Below are 24,542 nucleotides of genomic sequence, written 5' to 3'. Positions count from 1 at the left end.
GATTTCCAGGTGTCCAGCTTTTATTTATAAAACAAAGATTATGGTATTTCCACCTCATAGATTTACTGGTATTAACTGAATTCCTGATTCTAAAATATATTGTAAAAAAGTATTACAAAGAGCAGTTTTAGTATACATTTGTGTTATCATGTTATTTTACAAAACTGAAGCATAAATAATCAGTGTTGGAAAAAACTTTTCCTGTCCAACAAGCAATTATTCTGTATAATCAAAACAGCCTTTATATTGTGCAATTCACAAACACATTCCCTTCCATAATGAGGTGTTAAAGTCTAAAGAATGTGCACATGTGCTCACCCCCTCTATGCCCACTAACTGGGGCAATAATTTTGAAATAGGCTACTTAGATCCACAGGTCCATATTGCAAGAAAAGGATCATCTCTTTTGGCATACCATGCTGAAAAACACGTGTGCCTCATTCTGCAAGATTTTCAGCCAAGATGATTTTTTTTTCCTGTTGATGCATCACTCGTCTGGTTCTCATTCATAATATTGCTAGCTAGTGTTAGTTTTTGTCCTACAATGCCAAATATCTTTATATGCTTTCTTTATATCCTTTATATCTTTTAGAGGCTGCACAGGCAGCTCCATTACTTTAGGACATTGTCTCTTTCTCTCCAGTTCTGTGATTCAGTCAAGCATCTTGGCATAAGACTTTCTCACTGCTTACTTCTTCTAAACAATTTAACACATTTAAGTGGCCTTGAACATGATCGCTTCTACTGCACAGCTGGGCCTACACCAAATCCCCACAATCAACAAGCCTGAAACTTCTGACACTGAAATTTGACTTACAGTGCTGTTGCCTCAGGCCCAATCTTCTATATTGCAAACAGTTTGGCTCAGGGAAAGAATAATGGACAGAAAGTCTCTTTTCCCATTCTGTCCTATCTGATTTGATCCTATTTATATTTCTGAAGAAATAATTTTAAAAGTGATTCAGCCTTTGCTACTGGTTAATTATTAACTCCTTTCAAGTGACTTTTCCCTTCCTTACTCTTGTCTGCTCTCCTAAAAAAAAAAATAAATAAATTTAAAAATAAACAAAAAACCTTATGACTCTCAAGTATTAAGCCTTTCTGACCAGAGAGACCCGATTACCCTACCTAGGTCAGCTATTACACATGTACATTCATTTTGTATTATTGCTACCTAAACATACACATTATCCACCCTGGTGCACCATGTTTAAAAGTGACCATGGGTAGACTTGCCAGTCAGGAGGAAACACGTGGTTTAGAATGTACTTTGGACAGAAAGTGAAATTTTGAGGAAAATTTAAATTATCTTAGGTCCTTAGAAATGCATAACCTTTTCCATTGCTTAGTCAATTATACACACAGACATGCCCTCTCCTGCAGAAGAGGTGGGATCAGGCATCTACATTATTTGATGTTATTATATTTGTTGTAAAATAAAATGCAATTGATACAGAATATTTCTGTGTTTATTTGCCATATGTGGTGCACAAAAACAAATGCTAGGTTACTTCTGAATTTTTAAGTATGTTATACATATTTATATGTAAAAGTGGATTATATAAAAGCAAACGTGGCATTCATTTACCATGCTTTAATTGCATATCCCTTGTAAGCAATCTTCTGGTCAGGAGCCCCCTTAAGGCCTGCTCACAGAGGTAATACTGAGTGATCCACAGTGCTTTTTTTCCCATCAGCTTCTCAAAACTAGTCAAAGAATTACACAAAGAGCCTCCTTGTCAACAATCTGGAATTCCAAACTGTATTAAAAATCCTAAAGCTGCAGTTTAGCTCTTGAAGGCTTTATTTTTTTTTTTTATTTATTTATTATGTTCTTAAGTGCTTGCAAATTCTCATGTTTTGGCTCAAATTCTGATGTGGCATAATCAGTCGCAGTCACTCCAGACTCCTTGCTTCACCTTCTGCACCAACAGCCTGATAAGGGAGGCGCCTTGATTTCAGACTCCAGAGTTCCTCTTGCTTTCTTTGGTCAAAGAGAACAAGCCTTGTATTGTCTTCTTGAGTTCAGCTTTTCTCATGTCCTCATTTCTCATACATACACATTGTCAGCACCAAAAGTAAGTGTTTATATGTCCCATCTTCAAATCCTGTATTCCATGACTGACTTAATACAACCTAAAGATATGGATGATTTATTTCTTCCAAGCCATGGCTATGGTCATCACTTGTGTAACTTGACTGACATAGGTGTCACATACATTTGGCTTCGTGTTTACGAACCACAAAATGAGTCATCTTTACATTTCCTTAACATCATAGGCTTCTTCACTCTTCTCTTTGTTGTTTCAAGGTCTTTCAACAATTTCAGCAGTCTTGTTGAAGCTTCCTATGGTTTGACCTATCTAGAGATGCCTCTGGGAACTGTGTCCCTGTTTCTCTTGCAGAGATAAATAGAAAGTTTCTCTCAGTCCAGAAAGATTTCCAGAGTATTTTCCCCCTTCTTACATTTCAGCCTGTCACTCAGATTCTAAAGTGAATGTTCATTTGATCCACCCAGGACAAGATCATGAAGTAACCTCTTCAGCTTACTTGAACATCACATGACAAGTTACATCCCATTTGCAGTAAAGGTACTACATCCAGAATCAGGCTCAGAGAATAAAAAGCCCTGCACACTTATCTTTTCATACTGCAGCACCTCTTCTGTTTACTTCTGAAAGATGTGAGCTATTAGTTCAGTGGAGAGCTTAATCTGCCAGCTTTGTACTACCATGGCTTCCCTACAACTTAGTCTTCATGTCACAGGTCTGTTCTTGCTCACAGCAAAAGAGCTGCACAGCAGAGTGAAATAAAGTTGGTACCAACTTCGTAACAGCGTTATAACAGCATTGTGTAGCTCTAATGGTATTTCTTAGCCACCTAACTCCCCAAAGTTACTGTAGTGCATAACATTGTTGAAGGCTTGTCCAGCACAAGCAGAGTCACTGACAGGTTTCTGATACCTTCAGGCTGTTCTGAAGAGGCTGTATATTATCATTTATTTCCTCTTCATACTACTCAGCCACCCAGCTTATGTTGTGTTTACTGATGAGCCCACGGTCCTGTCCGCATCAACTTAGACAGAACCTGAAGCAAGCTCATTTTTGCAAGTGCTGTTGCTGTTTAAAGCCTGGAAAGTTGTCATTTCATGCACATTGATGAGGGTGAGCATGTGCTGCATATCTGGTCTGGGTTTTTGACTACTGGAAGATAGGCTCTCTTTTCTTAGACACATCTGAAAGAGAAAACAGAAAGGAAAGCTTAAGACGGAGAATTATGGTGAAAGGCCTTTTTTATAAAAAAAGGTTGAAAGTTTTGCTTTTTCTCCTTGCTAACCATAGCTCACTACACCTTTTCAATTTTTTTTTTCTACCAGAAGCACCCAGTACAAAGAAAAACTGCTGCTTCTTGCTCAGTTAAGGAGGTTTATAAGACAAAAAGGTTAGTCACAAAATGAAATTTATATTTAATTCAAGTTTCATATGAACAGCCCTTGCATCAGGCTCTTGAAAGTATTTCCACCTGCCTTCAATATAGGCCAGTGCCTGAAATACTTTCATCAGGCTGTCAAAGTAAAGCCCCCATCCTGCCAGGCAGTCTTAAAGTCGCTGTTGAGTTTAGTGGAGGTAAAGCAAAATCTCCACTAAAGGAGAGAATAAGGCAACCTGTAAGAATTTGACAGGCATTTTAAATAATGAAGCTCACTTGTGAGAAAAGGGCAATATTAAATTTTTGAAAGCTAGGTTGATATCTGAGACTGGACCTCACCCAAGTGTAAGATACACGTAATTCCACCAGAATGGTTGACTTAAGTTCACAACTCTGCTTTTTTTTTTGACTACTCCACTAAAATTGGAACTTTTTTTATGTATGGGAAGGAGACATTTCTGTAGAGATCTGAAATTCTTTCAGGACACAGCAGAACAGGGGCATCTGTCTCTTCTGAGTGATATCCTTGCTTTCATACTTTCATCCTAACAAATTCCTACAAGATTTATCTTGTCAAACTTTAGTCTGAATAGCACAGATTACTGGGAGGATTGTCAATCTAAAAAAGAGACAGGCATAAATTTAATTGCTCCCTGAAGATACGTGAAAAGCTACATTTAGCTGCAGCTAATTAGATATTCTCCAATCAACAGTTATGATTCATCTGCTGAGGAGCAATACAAGATGGCAAATATGAAATAGGCAGCAAAAATTAAATCTGACTTCCCAGAATGCTGGTTTTGTTTTGGTTTTAGTTTGAAATGCAGCTGGTGTTGCATTGTATTGACATCCAAGGTTCATGCTGCCTCAAGCCAGGAGGTGCAGACCTCTGCACAAGGGAGCAACTTCACCCCTGCTGCAGACAAAGCATAGTTTTGCTTCTGTGAAGTTAGCTGCCAGAATACCTTTGCTCCCCACCTTTCCCAAAGCTACCAGCCAACATTAAGGGCCTGGATAAAACCCCAAGATGTTCTTTTCCAGGAATTTTAAAATGTCTGTTTAACAAGGAAGATGTATCTTCACAAAAATTCCCATCCAAAAATAGGTTATCACCAATTTACGGGTATGGAAACTGAGGCAAAAAGTAGGTGGACTTGAACTTTTCCACCATGCCAGCACATGCTGTAGGTAGGGAAGGGATCCCAGGGGCCTGTGCCTCCATCTCAGGCAAATGTTGTTCCCAAGTACCAAACCAGAAGAGCTGCTGATGTGCCCTTAAACTGAAGAGTAGCCTGCATTCGGAGGAACTGGAGGCAGAAATGTGCAGTGGGGTGTAGGAAAATAACTGTCTGGTTTGAGTTATATCAGGGTGCAGTTATCTCTTAGGGACTCCATGCTGTGTTACTTGTACACCTGAGTTTCCTCTGGCTTTGAAAACACTGTGTGAGTATTTAAAGGGGTTGATCGCAACTTAAGTGATGAACACTAACTTCTGACTGGCTAAGGCAGTGTTAGCAGAGAAAATGAATGGTGGTTTTATTTGCTGTTTTTAGTTGGATTGTTTATAAGAAAGGTAATTACTTACACAGGTGAAAAAGATGAGCATCAAGTAAAAAATCCCAAGGCAAGTCAGCATGAAAAGCTCAGCTTTGTGTTTTTTTAATTTTTCATCTTCTATTCCAGCACAACCTAAAATGTAAAGCAAAGTGTTACATTGTTCTGGAGTTTATAAAATATTTTTAACTGTTACCTTCATGAAATGCCACACACAGCATGGGACAATCAAAAGTCTCTACTGTACCTGTTACTTTTAATGTGACTGTGCTGCTGAGAATGTTTTCTCCTCTCTGCTCCCTCAAAGTGCACTTATATGTCCCGCTGTTTTGGCTGGTCACATTTTTGATCCTCAGTGAAAAGGTGTCATTGGAGAGCCCCAGGGACCTTCCAAGTTCTTTTGGATATTGAGATTCCACATCAAGGACTTTCCATGCTATTTCTTCACCTTCTCCAGCCATCTGGAAAACACAAATATATTTCTCCTCTTGGGCAACAGTATCATCCTGAGTTTAGGGGAAAGGGAATTTTAAAGCCACCTTATGGCTTAAAATGCAGAGGCTGAGGAGAGGTGGGGGAGAGGAGGAACCTCAAAAGCATCAGTAGGTTCATGCTTACAATCAAAATATATTTGCTTGTTTGCTTAGACACTACATTTATAGGCAGATACTATAGAGCTATTCTGTTACAGCTTCTTTATCTGTCTCACCTGGACACAATCCTGGTACAGACATAACATGATGAAAGGAAGGGGAAGAGTTTCCTCTCAAAGTGTCTATGCAGAGGCCCCCAGAGAGTCCATGGGGACAGAGCTGAGGCACCAAAAGGCAGCCCTTCCTAGCTGCTTAGCGCTGGCTCTGGGGGACAAGAGTTTCCCCAGGAAAGTATGGCAGCAGGCAGGTAAACTCCAACAATACCTGCACTTGCCCTGCCAGCACACTTTCTGCCATGTGGTGGTGGGAACTAAACCTGACTACCCAGCAGGCATGCGGCAGTGCAGCAGCTCTGCCAGCACAGGCTGGCATCCACCCAGCGACCCCACAGCCCTGGGTTCCTTGTGGGAATGCAGCCCTGGAAACTGCGCTTCCCTGTGCCAGTTTCTGTATAGCTGACCCCTGAAACCACAGTGCCTCTCTGGGGAAATGGAGGTTTTCCCCCTTCCCCTCCCCTCCATGCTTTATTGGAACCAATGAACAAAAAATTGCTTCAACTCCTTGAGATTTGGTTGCGTGAAGGTCACAAGCAGGTTCTGGTGCACTTTGGGAGCATTTGTATGTTGAATTTCTTAATTATAACCAGAAGAGCTACATTCCTTGGCATTGCTGAGAGGCTGCTGGAGGAATGAAGTGTATTCCCAGAACAGTTTGTACTGCAGGGTGATAGGATGCGCTGAAAATGACAATTGACTGGGAACCACAAAGAAGAGAGAAATCACTAACTTGATTTGAAAGATGGGAGAAGGGTTTGAATTAAGCCATGTCCATTCTTATTCGTTGACGTTGTTCCCTGGGATTTGAGGCAGTGTGCCCTCCATGAAGGTTTCCCAAGTAATGAATTCAGTCTTTCTGTGGACTAGCAGAGCCAGAGCAAGCTCATACAGTCCAAGGCTCAGCTTTTTAGCCAAACCTATAACTAACGTAAGCCAAGGCTTTTTTATTATTATTGTTTTATTTTAATAGACACATTTTTAGGTTGCATGTTAGTACTTACTTTCTATTGGTATAGCTACTGAACCGAGGGTATAAATTACACTGTAAGCTATTAACATTAACACAATTTTCTCATACTGAGGCTAGGAGTATCTGGTTTCCCTGTCATGTATTTGCATGAGGAAAGCGTATTTGGAGTCCACAGAGAAATACAGGCCTGATGGTCCATTATACTTCACTACTTATGCAGACCTAACATAGTGTAAAACAAGCTGCAAGTTGGGGAGCTTTTCAGGAACTGGGAAATCAGACTAAAGGACAAGATTTTCATAATTGTAAAGATCTTTTCTCAGAAAGGTTTGGGTTTTTTTAATGTATTAACTGAAACACAGAGCAGTAATTTCCTGGGGCTTTCCACGTTTCACCCAACAAGAGGGAAGGAAGTACCTTCTTCCTCTTAATTCCCCAGTAAATTTGCCCCAGCTTCTCCTTATTACACTCATCATCAAGCAGCTATAAAACAAAGAGCCTCTAAGGTGGTTTTCAGGCTGTAGTGACTTCACTGTGCTCAATGGTTTAGATATATTCAGGCCCTGCAATGAGCCAGAGATGTGGCAGGAGGAATTCCAGTACCCAGGCTGGGCTCAGCTCTGGTTACAAGTGGGTCAATAGCAGTTAAGTGAATAGAGTTGACCTCCCTCAGATCTAATTTTTGCCATTCTCCCTTCCCTTACCACCCCCTTTCTCAGTGAAATTTAAAACTCCTACAGGGCATTAAAGAGAACCAGCCTGGCTGCCCTTTGGTTTTCCCTAAACTACAGGTAGGATGTCCAAGCTATACATAGAAAACTCGTTTTCATTTGTTTCCTTGTTTGGGTTGATTTTTTTCTAATTCACTGGTAGCATAATAATTGCTGGCTTGGTTGGTAAATGGTGCTCTGACTCTTGTGGCTGAGACCTGGGAATGAGAAAACACTTTGATCTTTCTGTATGCAATTGCAATCAACACTGCTAGTATAAGGGAGAAGTCAATTAAGCCCATGCATCCTATGGCTGACCATGTGCTTATTCCCAGTGAGAATTTTGGTAAATGATTTCCTAATTTTATGGGGGACACTGAGGGATAGGGTTATTTCCTCCAAAGGTGGAGGTGTTCAATTGCTGTCACAAGTATAATGATGGTGACCTTGGAGATGCTTGCAAGTCAGAACTTTGCCTTACACAGACCCGCTCCATGTAAGGCAAAGCAGCGTGGGTAAAGCTGCACTAACATGCCTTTCCCCAAAATAGCAGAAAATGTTACTTTGTAATCTGATCACCTGTGTGGAAACCAGCGCAGTCTGGAGGGTGTCAAACCTCTTTATTTGGGAAGGTGGAGGAACGGTTCATAAGCGTGGGTTTAATTCGGGGTTTGCATGCCTCTCCTCCATTAAATCTGCCCCTTACTGAAGAGCAAAGCAGGCAAGGCAGTCCATGGCGGTGCTGCTGTAGCCTTTTTTTAGGCTACAGAGACATCTGGTGGCATTTTTCCAGCCTCTCCACGCAGTGCATCCATCCCTACTCAGGTGACAGCAACTCTGATGCCTGATCCAAGCCTTTTTCCACTGCAACTTTCTCTCCTATCATCTTACTAAAAAAAAAAACTCCTCCCGTTTTAAATTCTCTAAGTAGTGAGGAATCATCTGAGCAAATTTGCAGAGCATGTCCCCATACCCCAGCTGTGTAAAAGGAAGTCCATGAGACATTCAATAAGGTCATCATCCTGCCTCTTGCTCTATTCAGGCTAACCTCTTTTCCTCCAAAACCTAATTAAAATTACAAAAAATGCCACTTTGTTTGCCACCTCCTGTGAATTACTTGGCAGTCTCTCACTAGACAGATCATTTTGCAGCTCAAACTCCTATGATAATCCAGCACTAATTCATGCCAAGTGTCCTCCAGGTGATACCACAGCCCAAGGTAAATGCTAGGGGTTTTACCTAATTAATTCCACACAAGCTTAGAGGGATCGAAGTGAGCACTGTCAGTAGCAGCGCTTGTGTAGGGACCATCTTGAAGCAGCAAAAAAATATTTTCTGCCTGCATTTCCTTTGTGTTCATTTCCCTTTTACCCTGCTGGTGAGCAAGCAGCAGCATGCTGGCTCCCTCTCCTCCCCACCTCCAAAAGGAGTTGGTCTTTTCCTGCTCCCATACTTGCAGTAATGGTTTTACCAAAATTCAAAAGGCAAGTGATTACTGTGCAGGACCAGTAGAAATGCTACTGAATCCATCTGCATTAAAAGACTCTTATTGCCATGCTGGGTGCTGGAGGTTACTGAAGCAAGAATTTTACAGGGAAACAGGGACCTGCAGCCTGGCAGAATCCTTCAGCCTATCCACATAAAGCTACCCATTAAGAAAATTAAACAACAAAAGAAATGTGAGTGTATGTTTATTGTCACATATACGTTGGCCAGCAGCAATGTCTGTGACAGGTTTCTGTAGAAATCAGCTATGGGGCTAAGTCTGTTGTTTTCCATCACCTCCATAGCAATGAGAGTAAATGCTACCCCAAGGGGCTGATACTGTTCCAACACCTTCCTTAACAACTTGGACACTGCCATAGAGCATGTGTTCAGCAAGTTTACAGGTAATACAAAGCTGGGAGGAGTGGCTGTTACACCAGAGGGTTGTGTTGCTATCCAAAGGGATCTCAACAGGCTGGGGAAATGGGCTGAGGGGAGCTTCATAAAGTTCAGAATATGGAAATGCCAAGTCCCGCCCCTAGGGAGGAACAAATCCATGCACCAGGATAGGTTGGGCCAACCTGTTAGAAAGGCCCTGGTGTCCTGGTGGACATCAAGTGGACCATGAGCCAGTGATGAGCCCCTGTGCAAAGCTTCCTGGGCTTCACTCAACAGAGCATCTCCAGCAGGTGATGCTTCTCCTCTGCTCAGCTCTGGTGAAACACACCTGAAGTGCTGGATCCAGCACTGGGCTTCTGAGTACAAGAGAGACAGAGACATACTGGAGAGAATCCAATGATGGGCCACAGAGATGATTAAAGATTTGAAGCATCTGACATATGAGGAAGGGCTGAGAGAGCTGGGACTGTTCAGCCTGGAAGAGACCAGACATGGCATCTTAATATGTGCCCAATTGCCAGTGGGATAAAGAAGCTGAAGCCAGACTCTTCTCAGTGACCTCCAGGGGCAAAATAAGAGATAATGAGCACAAACTGAAATTCGGGAAATTCCATTTAAATGTAAGAAAAACCTTTTTTACTGCAGGGGTGATTGAATACTGGAATGGGCTGCCCAGAGAAGGTGAGTAGTCTATATCCTTGAAGATATTCAAAACCCAACTGCACACAGCCTTGGGCAACCAGCTCTAGTTGGCTTATTTTTGTGGGTTTAACTAAAAGTTATTCTAGTTCCCGAATGCTTGGAAACACTTGATCTAAAGAGGTTGCAATTTTCCAACATGTATTCTCTAGTCAACACACCAATTCCTGTCAAGTTTTTTATAGCCTGGAGCTTTTTTGTAAGAATAGTGGTGGTGATAGAGTGGATATTAACATTACGTAAGTTTGTTTGAAAATACCACTCAGCTGATACATTCTGTTCTCTGACTGGATGCATTACGAGATATAGGTAGAATAATTAGGCCTCCAAAATTTAAGTGATCTTAAGAAAGTATTTCTTCTTCAGAGAACTAAAAACAAGGTGGAAGAAGGAGGAGGAACACTTTTCTCATTCCTAGCTGGCTGGGTTTTAGCTGCAGTTTTGAAAACTGCTACAGCATTACATGATAGTGCCACTAGGCAAAGGCAATTCACCCATTCTGTAGTACTTACACTCAACTAATCAATTAAAACTTAATGTTATCATATGCATGTGAGAGCAAGCAGTGGTTAACTTCTCTCCTCCCATTAAATACCTTTTCTCATCGAACTTTTCCCAGATCGGGGTGATAAGTTGGTTCCCAAAGTACCAATATAGTCCACTTTTCCCATAAAGCAAATTTTAATTTCAAAACAGAAATGGTTCAAGTCCAAAACTGATGTAAGTTTAAGAGTGGAATGAATTAACATTGATTAATTTTCTTTTGAGGGTGGGATGATTGTAGAAGTCCTTTGTTTAAAATTATACCAGGAATAATGACCAAGCTGAAATTTCTGACTGCTAGAGATTGAAAAACTACATAGAGCCAGGAGGAATGTATTTCCTGAAGCAAAATATCTAGAATTCTGGCAATGCCTGACAGCCAACATATAATGAATTACAACTGAGCTGACACCACTTAAGAGGTGTATTTTTCAGCACAAAAGCAATTTTACATTTGATTAGTGTTGAAGGTGCATCATATGGTCTCTATACAGTGTCATGTAGGGATACCAATGTTAAATTTGAAAAAATCCAACATATATTGTGAGCTCATGTGCGTGAACTTTGACTTTTCTTGGTGGGGGCGGAGGAAGGAAATGGGCAGGGAGAAGAAAAGAGAAACCAAAACCCAAACCAACACCAAGCAAACTGCATTACATGTGAGCCAGCTGGAAAAGCCCTCTGACTCAGTCACACAGCTTCTGCTGTTTTGTTGGGGTTTTTTTAGCTAAGAGCATCCAGTGCTAGAGCATGTCAGGCAAAAGAATAGTTTTGGTCAGGAAATCATTTCCACAGCTCCCTTCCTGTCTAAATCATCAATGTTTGGAGCTACTTGGAGCTGAATACATGTCTGAGGAACTTGACTGCGTTTCTTTAGGTATGCTGGAAATTAGACTGAAGCAACTCGGCAACTATTTATCTATGCTAATAGAAAATAGCTATGAACATTTAGCAAAAGTAATTTCCTTTGAAGGAAGGTGCGATTAAAATTAAATGCCTAAAAGGTTTATTCTTACTTTGTAATATGACTTCCCCCTCTAATTCTGCCAGAATTCTATATTTTTCAGGGAAGTGTTATAAAGTTAACGGACTTCACTGAAGTGCAGCCTTCTTTCCTCTTCCCCAAGATTTGTTTTAGGTTAAGACTTTTCTGGCTATCACATGAACAAAATAGGGAAATATCCACTGGCACTTCATTTGTGTGTGTTTAAACTTGGTTTTCAAACTGAATATAAAGTGATAATTATGAGGGTTTATGAAGTGGTCCACATTTTCAATGTGCTACACAAATAGAAACTGTTCAGTTTTCAGTGGCCCTATAAGGCAGAAAGGTAAGTAAGGTTTCAATACCCTGATTCTTGTTTCTTAGGTGGGCAGTACTGATTCAAACCAGCATTTCTCTATGCAATTCCCAGTGCCTGGGTGCATTCAAAAATTACCTAGTTTTCAGGTCTCCGTTGCCAAACTTCCACACTGCTCATATATGGTTTTATAGCATGTAAGGAAGCCCAGAACTCCTAAAAAATGAATCACACTTAAAAGGCATCAACATTATGAACTTCTTAACTTTCTTATGGTCATATAGTGAATAGGATGATAGCTGAACCAGGCTGGAAGAGGACTTTGTGCTCTCTCTTCTCCCTAGTATGCTAGACCTGCCTACTTCAAAAGTATTTCTAAGTAAAAATTATTTTGTCTGAGCTCACTGAATGTGGTCATGATTCTGAACAGAACTACTTACACTCATAACTCATGCGTTTGCATACATTATGTATGCAAATAATCTAATTAGCTCCAAGGATAATGGGTGCTTTATCAAAGGATAAGGGGTTAAATAAATGCACACCTTTTTGCAGTACAAGACATTAGCAAAAGTGAAGGAACTGATGAATGCAATCTAGTGGGATTTTGACACCAGAATATTAGCTCCTTTAAACAATTACTTCTCCATACAGAACTGAAAAAGCAAGTACTTTTAAACAGTAACTTTCTTTTTTAAAGTGGATTATAACAAACTATTAAAAGTACCCCTTAACTGGTCAGAGCATGCAGAGGTGCCAGTGGAAAGAAGGGGTTTGTTCACCAAGCTTTCACCCTGCACAAGCAGCTACACGTGCAGCTCCATAACATTGTCACCATCATTTTTTTAAAGCATCAGAAGCAAAGGTTAATTGTTTGCATTTACTGCATAGTTCAAAGTGACCTCATACAAAAGATTTAGCCTAACAGCTGCTTGAACTTTACAGTCTGAAATTTCATACCATTTGTTGGAATTACCTTTTAATTAGCCCTTTGGGGTTATATGTGGTGTTTATTGATTAATCCTTCAGAAGCTGATTTTTAAATAACAGATTAATTCTCTGTGTTGGGTAGCCCAGTCACGCTGCACCATTCCCCTACATTTCCTCTGCAGGGTTGGATGGGGACAGCAGCACACAGCCAAAATCAGGAGAGGAGGTGAGGCTTCAAGCTGGGGCCTATTTGGATAACCTCACAAGTAGAAGTACTACTTCTTCAGCACAAAAGAGTGAACTTAAATTACTTTTTCCTGTCAAGAGTCAGGCTCTTTAGCTTTGGTGCTGTGCTTTTCCTAATATGGCTGTGGCTTGGGCTAGCATGACCAGAAGTGGTGTTCTGGCTGTCCCCACTTCCCACCTCTTTCCTGGGATGAGTAACCAGAGAACTATGGTACTATGGTTGGTGCCATCATCCCCTGAGTATGGTGGCAAGAGCTGCATATAGGTAGATTTTTCTTCTTGTACTTTTGGCAATGCCATCAGAGGGAAAAGAAAAAAGGCATGAGTTCCTGTTACGCTGGGCAGTGACAGTCATTTCCTAAGTGAAACGGATGAAGTAGGAAAACTGAGGAGACCATTGAGAGAGAGGAGATTGAGGGGATGGGGCGGGGAATGCGCAGTAACAGTCTGGACTGTGACAGTCTGACTGCTGCAAAGGGAAGCAGCAAGGAGCTGTCAAGGCGCACACGCAGAAGGCATCATCCACCTCTCCTGCATGTGCAGTCATTTTGTGCCCACGTGGAACGGTAAACAGCTACGAGACAACACAGAATTGGGTTTACAGGGTTTTCTTACACTTTTTCATCAAGACAATGGTTTCTGGCTCCTGTTAGCTGCCTGGCCATTCCAGCTGCCACTGAACTCAGAGAAGGACATGATTCTGGAGGATCCCTACAGCTTCAGCCTGCTGGAACTGTCTTCTTTTTTGTTGAATTCTGACATTGCTTTGGGGTTAGAACTTTCAGAGATCAAATCAATCTCACTGTTTATTCCTCCCCCATCCGTTACCACTTCTGCTCAATTCCTCCAGGTTCACCAGACACATGGTTTGCCAGCAATGAGCTCCCTGCTTTGCCTAAACTCTGGGGGGAACATGGGGCCTTAAATAATTAGCATGTGTCTGTGGGGAAAACACATGTCCTTATGCAGCTTTTAAAGCAGAAAAAGCAAAAAAGAGTAAGCTATATGTATCCCAGCTCCCATAGTAATGATCAACCAAATGCATTATCCTCTCCTCTCTATCTCCCTCCCATGCCTATTTCAGCATTTTGGAAAAGGGAGACTATAGATGCTACACTTGATGATGGGCTGGTAGCCAGATGTTCAAAACAGCTCTTTCAGACTTCGATATTTTTGGTTGCAGTTGTTATCTAGTCAGTAGGCAGATGCCCATTGTTGTACCAGCACTGAAACTGAGATATATTGCAAGTTTCAACCACAGAAGCCCTATCTAATAACACTGTTTGTCAGTTTACTGTAGGGAATAATTTTAAAACTATATCTGACCAAACTGCTGGGGAAGCAGAGGCTGTGTCTTTATGTTCTGACGGAGATAAATGGAACAGTTTTCACCCAGAAAAAATAGGTATTTTTCCCTTCCACTGTTCTCCCATCACATGGGAAAGTAATTCAACTCTGTAACAAAATCTTTATTTGTGCATTGAGTTTCCACTATTATAACAAGCAACAGAGTTGACTTCACAGGCAACCACAGGACCACCAGGATCGGCCCATGGTAAGCAACAGGAGTGCATGGCTGGGACTGAGGAATGGGGGAGAATAAAACTCTACTTTTTTTCCTGTTAATTTGGCTCATCCCATAAGCTGAAACTATGCACTGAGATACAATATGGTGCCATACAGCAAGTCAACAGCCACCTCTTCAACCAGTAGGCAACTGTGCCTCTCTCTCTATAAGGTATTTTATCTTGAAAATGTTGAGCAGGACTTTTCTGCTTATTAGCCAATTGATCCTTGTAGTCCCTCCTATAACAGAATCAGCAGGGCCCTCCTTTGGAAATGGGCAGTCAAGGTGTAACTTTTACTTCAGGATTGCTAAAAGCTAACTCAAAATTTCTAGCTCTCCACTTGCTTTCTGCATACCCTGCCTTTATGCTCACCCCCACCAGCCAAATCTTCCTAGGAAATAACAAGTACTTGTTTAGTTCTTCTATTTCAAATTAAAAATCAGCTCCTGTTTTCAGCGGAGATTAACCATGGAACAACATCATTGATGTTGCAAGGGTTTAAGTACCAATTTTTGTTCTGAAGAAAAATGTTGGCAAGACTCCTCTTTGGAATGGTATTTGACAGGCTGTGTGTGGGACATCACCTGAATTCTGATCCCTGGAAGCCAGCAATAGTTAGCACAACAGGCCAACAGCAATTGAAAGGTCACACTTGAATAGTCTATCTACAATTACACGGAAAATGCATGTTCTCCAAGATCAGCTCAAATGCTTTGGTTGCTGCCTTATCTCTGCTGTACTGGCAGGAGGATGCCTCTTCATAAAATAACACATTTAATATGAGACATGCCAGCATCAGGTAGGAAAGCAAAGCAGACTGCTCTTATGCTAATATGTTTTTTTCTTACTTTATACCAAGCCACTCTCTGGTAGGTGATTGAGGTGTCCCGAAGAGCTTCACAGGGCAGCAGCGCTTCTTCAGCACATCTCACAGCAATGTCTGAGACAGGCACAGAAGCCCCACAGATTAAGCACCAAACTGCAAAGCACAGGTACACATTGTTTTTAAAACAGATTGCTTAGGTAATCCTTCCTGTCTTCCCAAAACATATCCCCACAAAACAAATGTGAAAGATCAGAAACAAAAATGCAGGGCTTCTCACTTACCATTGCTCAGAATGATGGGTAGAGTGTAGAATACCAAAGACATGGCTTTTACTGCTTCAAAACAGAAAGCAGCAACAACGTGCCTCTGCACCCGGTGGACTGTGAAAGCAAAGTGAAAGTGCTACAGCTTCTAGAGTGGTATTTCTGGAGGTAGAGAGGGAAATCCCCCACATGGCTTATCCCAAAGTTCTTCGTCACAGGAAAAATCCCTACGTGTAGGAGCCAGTGCTCCTCCCATTAAATCTGTTAGGTCATTCCCATTTCTGTAACTGCTTGCACTGGTAGCACGTCACCTCCTTCTTTTCTTTTTTCTTTCTTCTTTTTTTTTTTTCTTTTTTTTTTTCTCCCTTTGTGTTGCTCTGAACTGAAATAAGGTTGATTACGGGGCACTGTGGATCAGCATGAAGGGCTGAATAGAAATCAGTACTGAAATAATCTCTCAGGTGGCAAAGCAGCAGGGGAAAGGGTTTGTCAGCCCCCCAAAATCCCCTCTCAACCTTCTCTCTGCAGATCTAACAGACTAGTATCTGTGCAAAGGCTGGCCATATGAAGTGACATTTCTGAAACCACAGTTAAGCCATCAGGCTGTAACACCACGAAGACACTGTGACTTGGGTCTGAGGGCTATGGAGGAATTTACAGCAAGGCTGAGCAATGCACACTGTAGTGCTATACATGTAACTTCCCCTGTAGTCATGATGTGGAAGTAGTATCTCTCCTTAGTGTTATTTTCAAGATAATCAGGAGCAGCTGGTGATGTAATTCTACCAAATTATATGCTGGAAAATTTCCACATGAAAATAAAAATAAAAATCAAGGCAGCTCCCAGAAGAGGAATCATTTGGATATCCCCTCAACATATCCGAAAAAACCCAACCAAACAAAAAATGTCCTTTTCTTGTGATCTGTAAAAGCTGTTTTCCCCTGGAGAATTTTTGAGGAAGTCTGAGGTTGATCACAGAACCATTTACAAATCATGAAACTCTGAAAGTTGCTGACATGTTATTTTTGGAAAACAGTTGTGGCTCCTGTCCTTAGGCTACTGAGATCACAATAGGGAGAAGCCAGTTAGGAGGGGGGTTTTGGAGTTTTGATGAGTAAAGACTATATGGTCAGCCCCTTTTGAAAACCAAGTTCCTGAAAGCCATATCAAGCTGGGCACCCTGAAACCCAATAACCTCTAGAAAGCATTGTGAGGAGAAGTCAGTTTGACAAGTAATCGGCATTCAAAAGTCCAGCTCAGATGGGTAAGCACTGTGGGTAGGTAACACTTTCAGAAAGCCCAATCTGTTCTGTGAGGGAAGTTGGAGAGCAATTTCACCAGGGACTTCGCTGTTGAAATAGCCTCGTTATTTTTAAAGCTTTTTGCTTCTGTCTTCATTGACCTGCACTGTAAATGTAACAAGCTTAAGCTTTCTTTCACTCTTTGTGTTTTCTGTTTTCAAGGACCTCAATCCATTACTTAGAAGGTACAAATACAGTATAATCCCAGTGGATCTCTTGAGAGGGAGAGAAAATCCTGAACTCTCACTTCTTTCTCCTGTGTAAAATAATAGAGTCCTTGAGAAGACAGAAGGGGGGGGGGGGGGGGGGCTGAAGGAAATCTTGGAGAGAAGAGGGCTCCAGTTAATATATTTCACATCTGTTCTTCACTAAAATGATGGCTCTCCTGCCCCCATGAGTCAGTCACACATCAAGCCCACCTCCAAGAAGGGCACTCAGCTTTCACCCAAGTGCCTCTTTCTGCAAGTCCTGCTGAGCTATATATTTACCCTTCATAAACCAGTCAAGAGGCAAAAACTTTATCTACCTCCTTTTTCACTGTGGGGAACCCCCCAGTGAGCTAACCACAGAAAGCTCCTGCCTCTGCTGTGGGTCAGCCCACAGCAATCTTTCTGAAAATGGCCTGGCCAGATGTAGTCTGGAGGGTCTGTGGCACGCCTAAGGCTGAGGTCACAAGTTTGCCCACACAGAAGTGCACTGAAGGAAAGCATAACACTTCAGGCTTCAGTCTGATCTGGGAAATGCACATGCCACACAAGCTTGCCAAGGTGATGTTAAACAATATTATTCCTTGGTTAATTACAATACAGGATTAAAATACTGGAGTTAGGACTTTGAAAAACACACACTTTTACCCTCTAGGACAGGCATAGCTTCAAGCAAAACAGCCCTTTTCCTCCAAAGTATTTGCAAGCTCAGCTGCTGTTCCATAGCACAGTATGTGAAGCAAGAGAAGCAAGATATGAAAAACAAAAACTGAAACTCCCTTTGCTGGGGAAGGAGAAATCATTTTGCTTCTAAACTTTCCCTGGTAGGGATTTTTTCTTTAGGGAAACTTTGAACTGGTATGTACTTTCCATTCTAACATTTAATATCCTTTAAATGGTCTCAAAGAGCAAGCCTGTTATCTCCAGAGCCCTGGAAGCTGCTCTAGTTTCTCTCCGGCCCTGAGCAGTGGAAGCAATGGGACCTCAGTTGGACAGGTTCAGGTGTGGAAGTGAAAAGGCAATGATTGCCTGTGAGGCTTCTCCATGAGAAATAGATTCACATCTTTGCAGGGCCCTCAGGAAGCACAGAAGCAGCATGTAAGTGGAAGTTTATCACTAAACACACTGTTTTGTGCACCTGAGACCTGCTTTCCTACAGGTGTGTCTTGTTGCACCTTTCTCTCTTTCCCTTACCTGTACTGCTCACTACACCAACCATAAACCCTCAATCTCACTGAGCGAGAAGCACCATCTGCTCTGGTGAGTCCAGAGCTGCAAACATTATGACTGATATTAGCAAGCAGCATGTAAAATGGCTGTGTTCTGCCTACCTTTCCTGTAGTCAGGGCACCCATTTGGATATCTGTCTTTGACCCAATTGCTGATTTTCATGAATTTCATAGGCATTAATTCTCTATGAGTCCCAATCCCTCTGTCAGTTTGATAGAAAGCAGGTTCAGAACATACTGGCTGATAGACAGCCAGATGGCATGATCACAGAAATTTAATTCTCTGAGGGAAATGAGGCTAGAAGCACAAGGATGTGGACTGGATTCGTGGGGTAAGGTTAAAAAGTCAAGACTGTATTTTTTTCAGTGTTGATAGAGCCTTGAGAATGTTGTTTGTGAAACGAGCATTCCAAGAACATATACTTTTTTCTTAAACCAGGTAAGTACTGGGTCCCTTCGATACTCAGATAGTGGATTTTTCATATTTTTAACTCCAGTGCGTGGCTGAGAAAGATGTGTAAGATTCCTTCTTACTTCATGTATTTGCCCTGAGCACCAGCATTCATCAGGAAGCACAGAGTTTTAGAAAAAACAAAACCTTAGGTATCTAAGAGTACAAGGAGCTCCCTACAATGACGAATCACAGGTTAAAAGAGAGGTGGCAAAGCAGCATTTAGGATTTCTGGGAAGGCATAGATTTTTCTGTATTGGGATATGATTACCAAACATCCTTTGTTCCACTGCATTAAGGTTCCTCCTTTCAATAAGGTCCATCCTTGTGCCTCATATCGATTGTGAAGCAACTGAGGAGGGGGGCTTTTTATTTATTTTAGTTATTATTAGTCTCCTATGCAGCAATAAAAGCTGTCTGCTTCAGTTCAACTGACAAAACCAGGAAGGCTTTTATGTTTAGTAGACAACCATTTCTAAAATAATATACTATGTGTAATGTGGCATTGTCAGCCAAAGGAACAGTGACAGAAGACTCAAAAGCCACGGATGAAGAATAGTAATGTATTTTGTGGGGCCCAGCAGAGCTGCATTTACTTTCCTGTCATGATAAAATGTTGGTGTTCACCATGCCAACAAATAAAAGCAACTGAGAGTTTCCAGGTTGCAGCTAATGAGATGTACGTAGATTACTCACAAACTGGAGTTTGGAAAGTTTAATTCTCGTCCCTGCTCCTTCATGGCACATATTGGGCCAGGGCCAAACTTGCTGTTTAAACAGTGGCAATCCAGCAATAGTGAGAAGCCAAAACACTGGAACTTTGACCTGCTGGACGGCACAGAGCTTTCTGCTACAGACTGTCTTCTGCTGCCAGCTCGATAAATAACACCCAGTTAATTATACACAAGAGCCAATTCTCTGAAACACCTGGACTTTCGAGTGAGACAGTTGAGATGTGCCAGCCCTGCTTGTCAAAGTCCTGATTAAGCATGCTCATATAGAAATTGAAATGTGACCCAAATTACAGACCCAAAATGGAAGTATCAAAAATCAGAAGCAACTGTTGAAACTGTTGGTCTAGGTGTTCAGAAACTGTCTTTAAGAAAACAGGAGGAAGAACTTACCCTGTGTCCATCTATGCAGCTGTAAGAACTGGAATAAGGCTGCATTGAAGCTATTGGTTAGCTAAGCAGGCTAAAGCACTGCATTCAAACTGTGGTGTCTTCTGGAGGTACACATTGAAATCTCATTTTCAACAGGTCCCTGGTTTCTCCTTTGTCATCAGTGTGCTAGATGATGCTGGCATCACCAGGACTAGGGACATCTTGGACCACAGCTTGCAGATTTTGATGGACTCCCAATTGCTCACCTTCCATTTGGGGTTGCCTATGCTGCCTTCTCCAGAAGGTAAGAAGCTCATTATTGCCTGCTGTCTACTGAATTCTGCAACAGTAGTCCCCAGACAGTCCCAGTAGTCCTACCCTTGCAGAGCTCCTTCTTGGACCTTGCATCTCCTTACCACACCTGGTCAGGCAGTGTTTTAGGAGCGATCTAACCCCCAAATCATGCTGTGGAAATATTTACTCCTGATGCTCTTTTATCTTGCCGATACGCCTCCCTAAATATGCATGCTATGGGACTTCTTACATTGGAAACGAATGAAGGATCCCAGTAGGTCACCTCATACTCTTACTGATTGCACAGCCCACCAGGTGTGTAGTTCAGGGAATCCTCGTAGGAGCAGCCTGTGCTAACATCAGGTCTCACAGGGTGCCCTGACTGTTGTGCACCATCTGAGGACTCAACCATCCATATGGACCAGCTGTGCCAAGCTGCAGCCTCTCTGCTGGTGCCTCTAAGACCTTTTGTTGTGGGGTGGGTATTTTTATACCTTCCCCAAGTGAGGTGCTACTGAGTCATGGCACTTCCTGATCAACTTCCCCCACCATCCCCAGCAGCAGAAAGAGGAAGTCTGGTGACAAAGTCCTGGTGAATGAGGAGCCTATATCCATTCCCTTTTCTTCTCAGGTCTCCCAGCATGGCACCAGTGGGCACTGTCCACTGGCTCGTGGGATGTTTTCAGGGTGGTGTGCCCCACATCCCCTTTTGGTTCCCTACCTGTACATTCCTGATCTTTTAACCTTGATGATAGAGTCATAGAATAGTTAGGGTTGGAAAGGAACCTAAAATCAAGTTCCAACCCCCCTGCCATGGGCAGGGACTCCTCCCACTAAACCATGTCACTGAAGGCTCTGTCCAACCTGGCCTTGAACACCGCCGGGGATGGAGCATTCACAGCTTCCTTCCAGTCCCTCACCTCTCTTCTCTCCTTTGTTGTCACCTGAGATCATTTGGCTTTCCCCAGGTCTTTCAAAGAACAGTGAACTAATAACAAGTGAACTGAGATCAGTGCCCACATACACTGACCTTAAACAGAATACTTGTCTAGCCTGAAAAGAGTTAAGCCAACTCACCTTCACTATGTGCAATAACATTGTCTTTTCATCATATGCCCTCTTTTCAAGTTCATTTATAAATAGGTTAAACCACAGGAGCCCAGGAACAAAACCCCCTCAAATATCACTGGAGACCTCCCTCAGATGTGAATGCTGGCCATTTATCCTCCTCTTTTAATAGGTTATTCATATGAAGACTTTTCCTCTTGTCCTATGGGGCCTTAATTTCTTTCAGAGCCCTTATTGGTGGACCCTTAGCCTTTGGAAATTGTGCCTGGGACTCTATATGGCTGACCTTGTTGTGGTTTTCATTTAACTTGCCAGAGTTTATGATCCTTTCTATGTTCCATTCTTGGACACAACTTCTCTTTTCTGAAGAAAGTCTTCTGCTTTAATAAATTCCTTTATCCTGCTGTTAGCCATGTCAGCTTTCCTTTTGGTCTTTCCAAAGCCTTTGTCTGCAACAGAGAGGCTTAGAGTAAATGTACTCCTACATGTTATGTTTAAATAGTCACCATACAAACGTTTTTGCCTTCAGTCATCCATTTTAATTTCTTCTTAGCAAGGTTCCTTGCTCCTACCTAATTCTATTGTATTTGGTTGGGCTTTTTTTGCTTTTGTTCCCTAGGCAAGAATGTTGAGCAGGGGCATTTTGAACCAGGTTCTGCATGTTGCTCAGGGCTAATATAAAAGTTTCTTCTTCTTTTGTAGGCCCTTTCATACAGAAACACTTCTATTTCTCTGCAGCATCAATCTCCAATGTGACATTTACCCAACATGCAGTTGGGAAACATATCTCCTGTTACTGTTGCATTCTTGCCCTGTCATCAACTCTGATCTCCCTCAGCATGTAATAGATGCAGACATCTGAACTAACCCTGATATGGCATATTTTTGACTTATGCCAGGAATGTCAGGCTATATAGGTTTTGAGCTGCTTGGAAACACAATTAGCTTGCTACTTGGATTTGGCACAAAACTTTCTCTATTGCATGCTACCCCTTCTCTACGCTGGTGCCTCCTTTGGGGTTTCTTTATATACTTTTTGCCTCGATTCTAGAGCATCAGATTAATTGCCTTTTTCCCATCAAGCTTCTGATACACATAGTATGAAATCATCCCTGCTTAAAATCAGGCATGTTTGTTTCCTCATCTTGTTTGTTAGACTTCTAGCATTTATAAAGAAGCATCCTTTATTTACTTATGAGATTCTTTTTGTTTGATTTTTCTGTATTTTTTCTTTTTTAGTTTCACCAAATTTTTGTTATTCACTAGAGGATAAAGATTTCCCAACTTCCTGCACTGAATTTATGCCATCCTGAATCATGTTTTAGCACTTGTCAGCTTCTCCATTCAATGTTAAAAAAATCTCCTAACACCTTTATAAATGCCACCACCAGTTTCATTTTAGTTTACCTGAATCTGACTACATATGTTCAGAAAGTTTTCCCATTTTCCAACAAGTTCAAATCCTTTGTCTTCAACCGTTTCCCAGCTACTCGCTGAGAATTTGTTTCTGTTTCTCCCAGTTCAGCCCTGCTCTTGGTATTGGAAGCATTCCAGCTGAAGCTACAATGGAGCTCTTGGCCTCCAGCTTACCATATGACTGCATGTATTTTGCCTCCAGAAACCCTCTCCTCCCTGCCTGAGGACAGTGTATGGAACACTGTGTCAAAAGGCTGTCAGGCCTTCCCCAAGACCCTGCCCAGATATTCCACAAAATCCAGCAGATACTGCATCCAGCAGTCTGATCACCACACAGTCCTGTCTGGACTGTGGATGCCTTATAGAGTATCAGTTTTCCTATACCACTGTATCTTCCTAAAAACTGGGTTCTGAAGAATGATCTCAGTGCAAAAGTGTATGTGGCCTCAAGCTGTGAGATCATTTCTGCCTGCCCAACCCAGGATAAGACTTCCAGCCACAAAGCCTTCCCTAACTCCAGCAGCATGGGAACTATATAAGCCTGAAGGTAACACTGCTCAGTGATAGTCTCATAGACTATCAGTGCATCAATCTGTTATCCTGAATGGTTTTCAGTTCAGGTCTCAAGGAATAGGATATTGGGCTAATTGCACTGGATACACACAGTTGTTACCTATGAAGTGAGTAGACAGCGATTTATAGTGCTCAGTGAAGCAAGCTGATGAACCCTTGCCCACTCACTATTTAAATAGCCAGCTGCTACTGTAGTTTGTTTATGATTAGGGAGGGTCTGATGGGCTGTATCCCCACCTCCAGACACAGATCCCTGAAGGAGGAAGCATTCAGATACCTTAACCAAGGAGAGAGGCAAAATCCCCCTCTGGCAGATCTTTTACATCACCCAGCACTGCTGGTCTGGACAAGCTGTGATTTTACAGTGAGTCTTTGGTTCCTCTCTTACTCCTTGTCACTCACATCCAGAGAGGGGAAAGTGAGAATAAGAAGCACAGTTCAAGGGATGCTGAAATAAATAGCCATTGGTAACTATATACTGTCACATGGCTTGCTCGCAGGTACACTTTGGTTCTTCCTTTTTTTAGACTGGAAGGACAGTTTACAAACATTTTAATTCTACCACCCTGAGCAGAGGCATTTCACAAGTGTCAGAAACTGTGACTTGGGAACAAAAGACCTTGTACTTAAATCTTGGGGTTGAGATATGTTCAGTCTTTTTGGTCACATTTCTTCTATATATTGACAGTTGGTCCTTCATTCTCCTTTAGCTTTCGAAGGGAAGATCTACTGCCTGAGAACTCCACACTCACAGAAGACAACAAGACCCAGGAAGCAACAGCAAACTGGAGAGCAGCAACACCAACAAAGGTTGTGAAGCACCGGATGTGTAGTCATTGCTGGAACAGCAGCTTGATGGGAGGCAGCCAAGGATGAAGCCCCGCCTGCCTGTAGACAAGGGTCCAGAGCAAGTAGAAAAAGGATCATGCTTATCTGGGTTCCCTTAAAGTCCCTGGGAACCACTTTCTTCAGAGCAGTAGGGTACCAGACTCTCTCAGACCTTAGCTTGCACAGCCTCCCTCATGCCTTCAGCATAGGACTCTGCACACGAGCTGTCATCAGCAAAACCTTTAGTAGTCATGCTGATGCACATAAGAGATGGAAAGGGGAACCACTGCTTCTTGAAGGGGAGGTAGAGGAAACAGGTGACATGGTGGGAGGATGAGCAGTGAGAAATGGGGAAATGAAAAATATAAAGTTTTCTCTAGAGCTGTGACATATATACCTCTTCTAAGTGTAATGGAACTAGACAGCAGAGTGGGCAGAAA

At 42.0% G+C, this 24,542-nt stretch overlaps 1 protein-coding gene across 1 annotated transcript; it reads right to left on the bottom strand.

Annotated features, from left to right (window-relative positions):
• Window positions 1-1,480: 1,480 nt before the first annotated feature.
• CD83 (CD83 molecule) lies at window positions 1,481-15,896 on the bottom strand. Its single transcript, XM_061346435.1, has 5 exons — window positions 15,651-15,896; window positions 15,392-15,522; window positions 5,231-5,444; window positions 5,015-5,118; window positions 1,481-3,235 (listed from the first exon to the last, which is right to left on the bottom strand). The coding sequence occupies exons 1-5, from the start codon at window positions 15,691-15,693 to the stop codon at window positions 3,077-3,079; spliced, it is 651 nt and encodes a 216-aa protein (XP_061202419.1). The 5' UTR covers window positions 15,694-15,896; the 3' UTR covers window positions 1,481-3,076.
• Between the last annotated feature and the right edge of the window lie 8,646 nt (window positions 15,897-24,542).

Source organism: Neopsephotus bourkii, unplaced genomic scaffold (genome assembly GCF_033783945.1).
Source record: "Neopsephotus bourkii isolate Nb327-2 ecotype Australia unplaced genomic scaffold, CSIRO-AGI_Nbou_v1 NB_272, whole genome shotgun sequence".
Taxonomy (NCBI): Eukaryota; Metazoa; Chordata; class Aves; order Psittaciformes; family Psittacidae; genus Neopsephotus; species Neopsephotus bourkii.
Note: the sequence above shows the minus strand (reverse complement) of the source record. Positions and strands in the feature narration are given on the sequence as shown.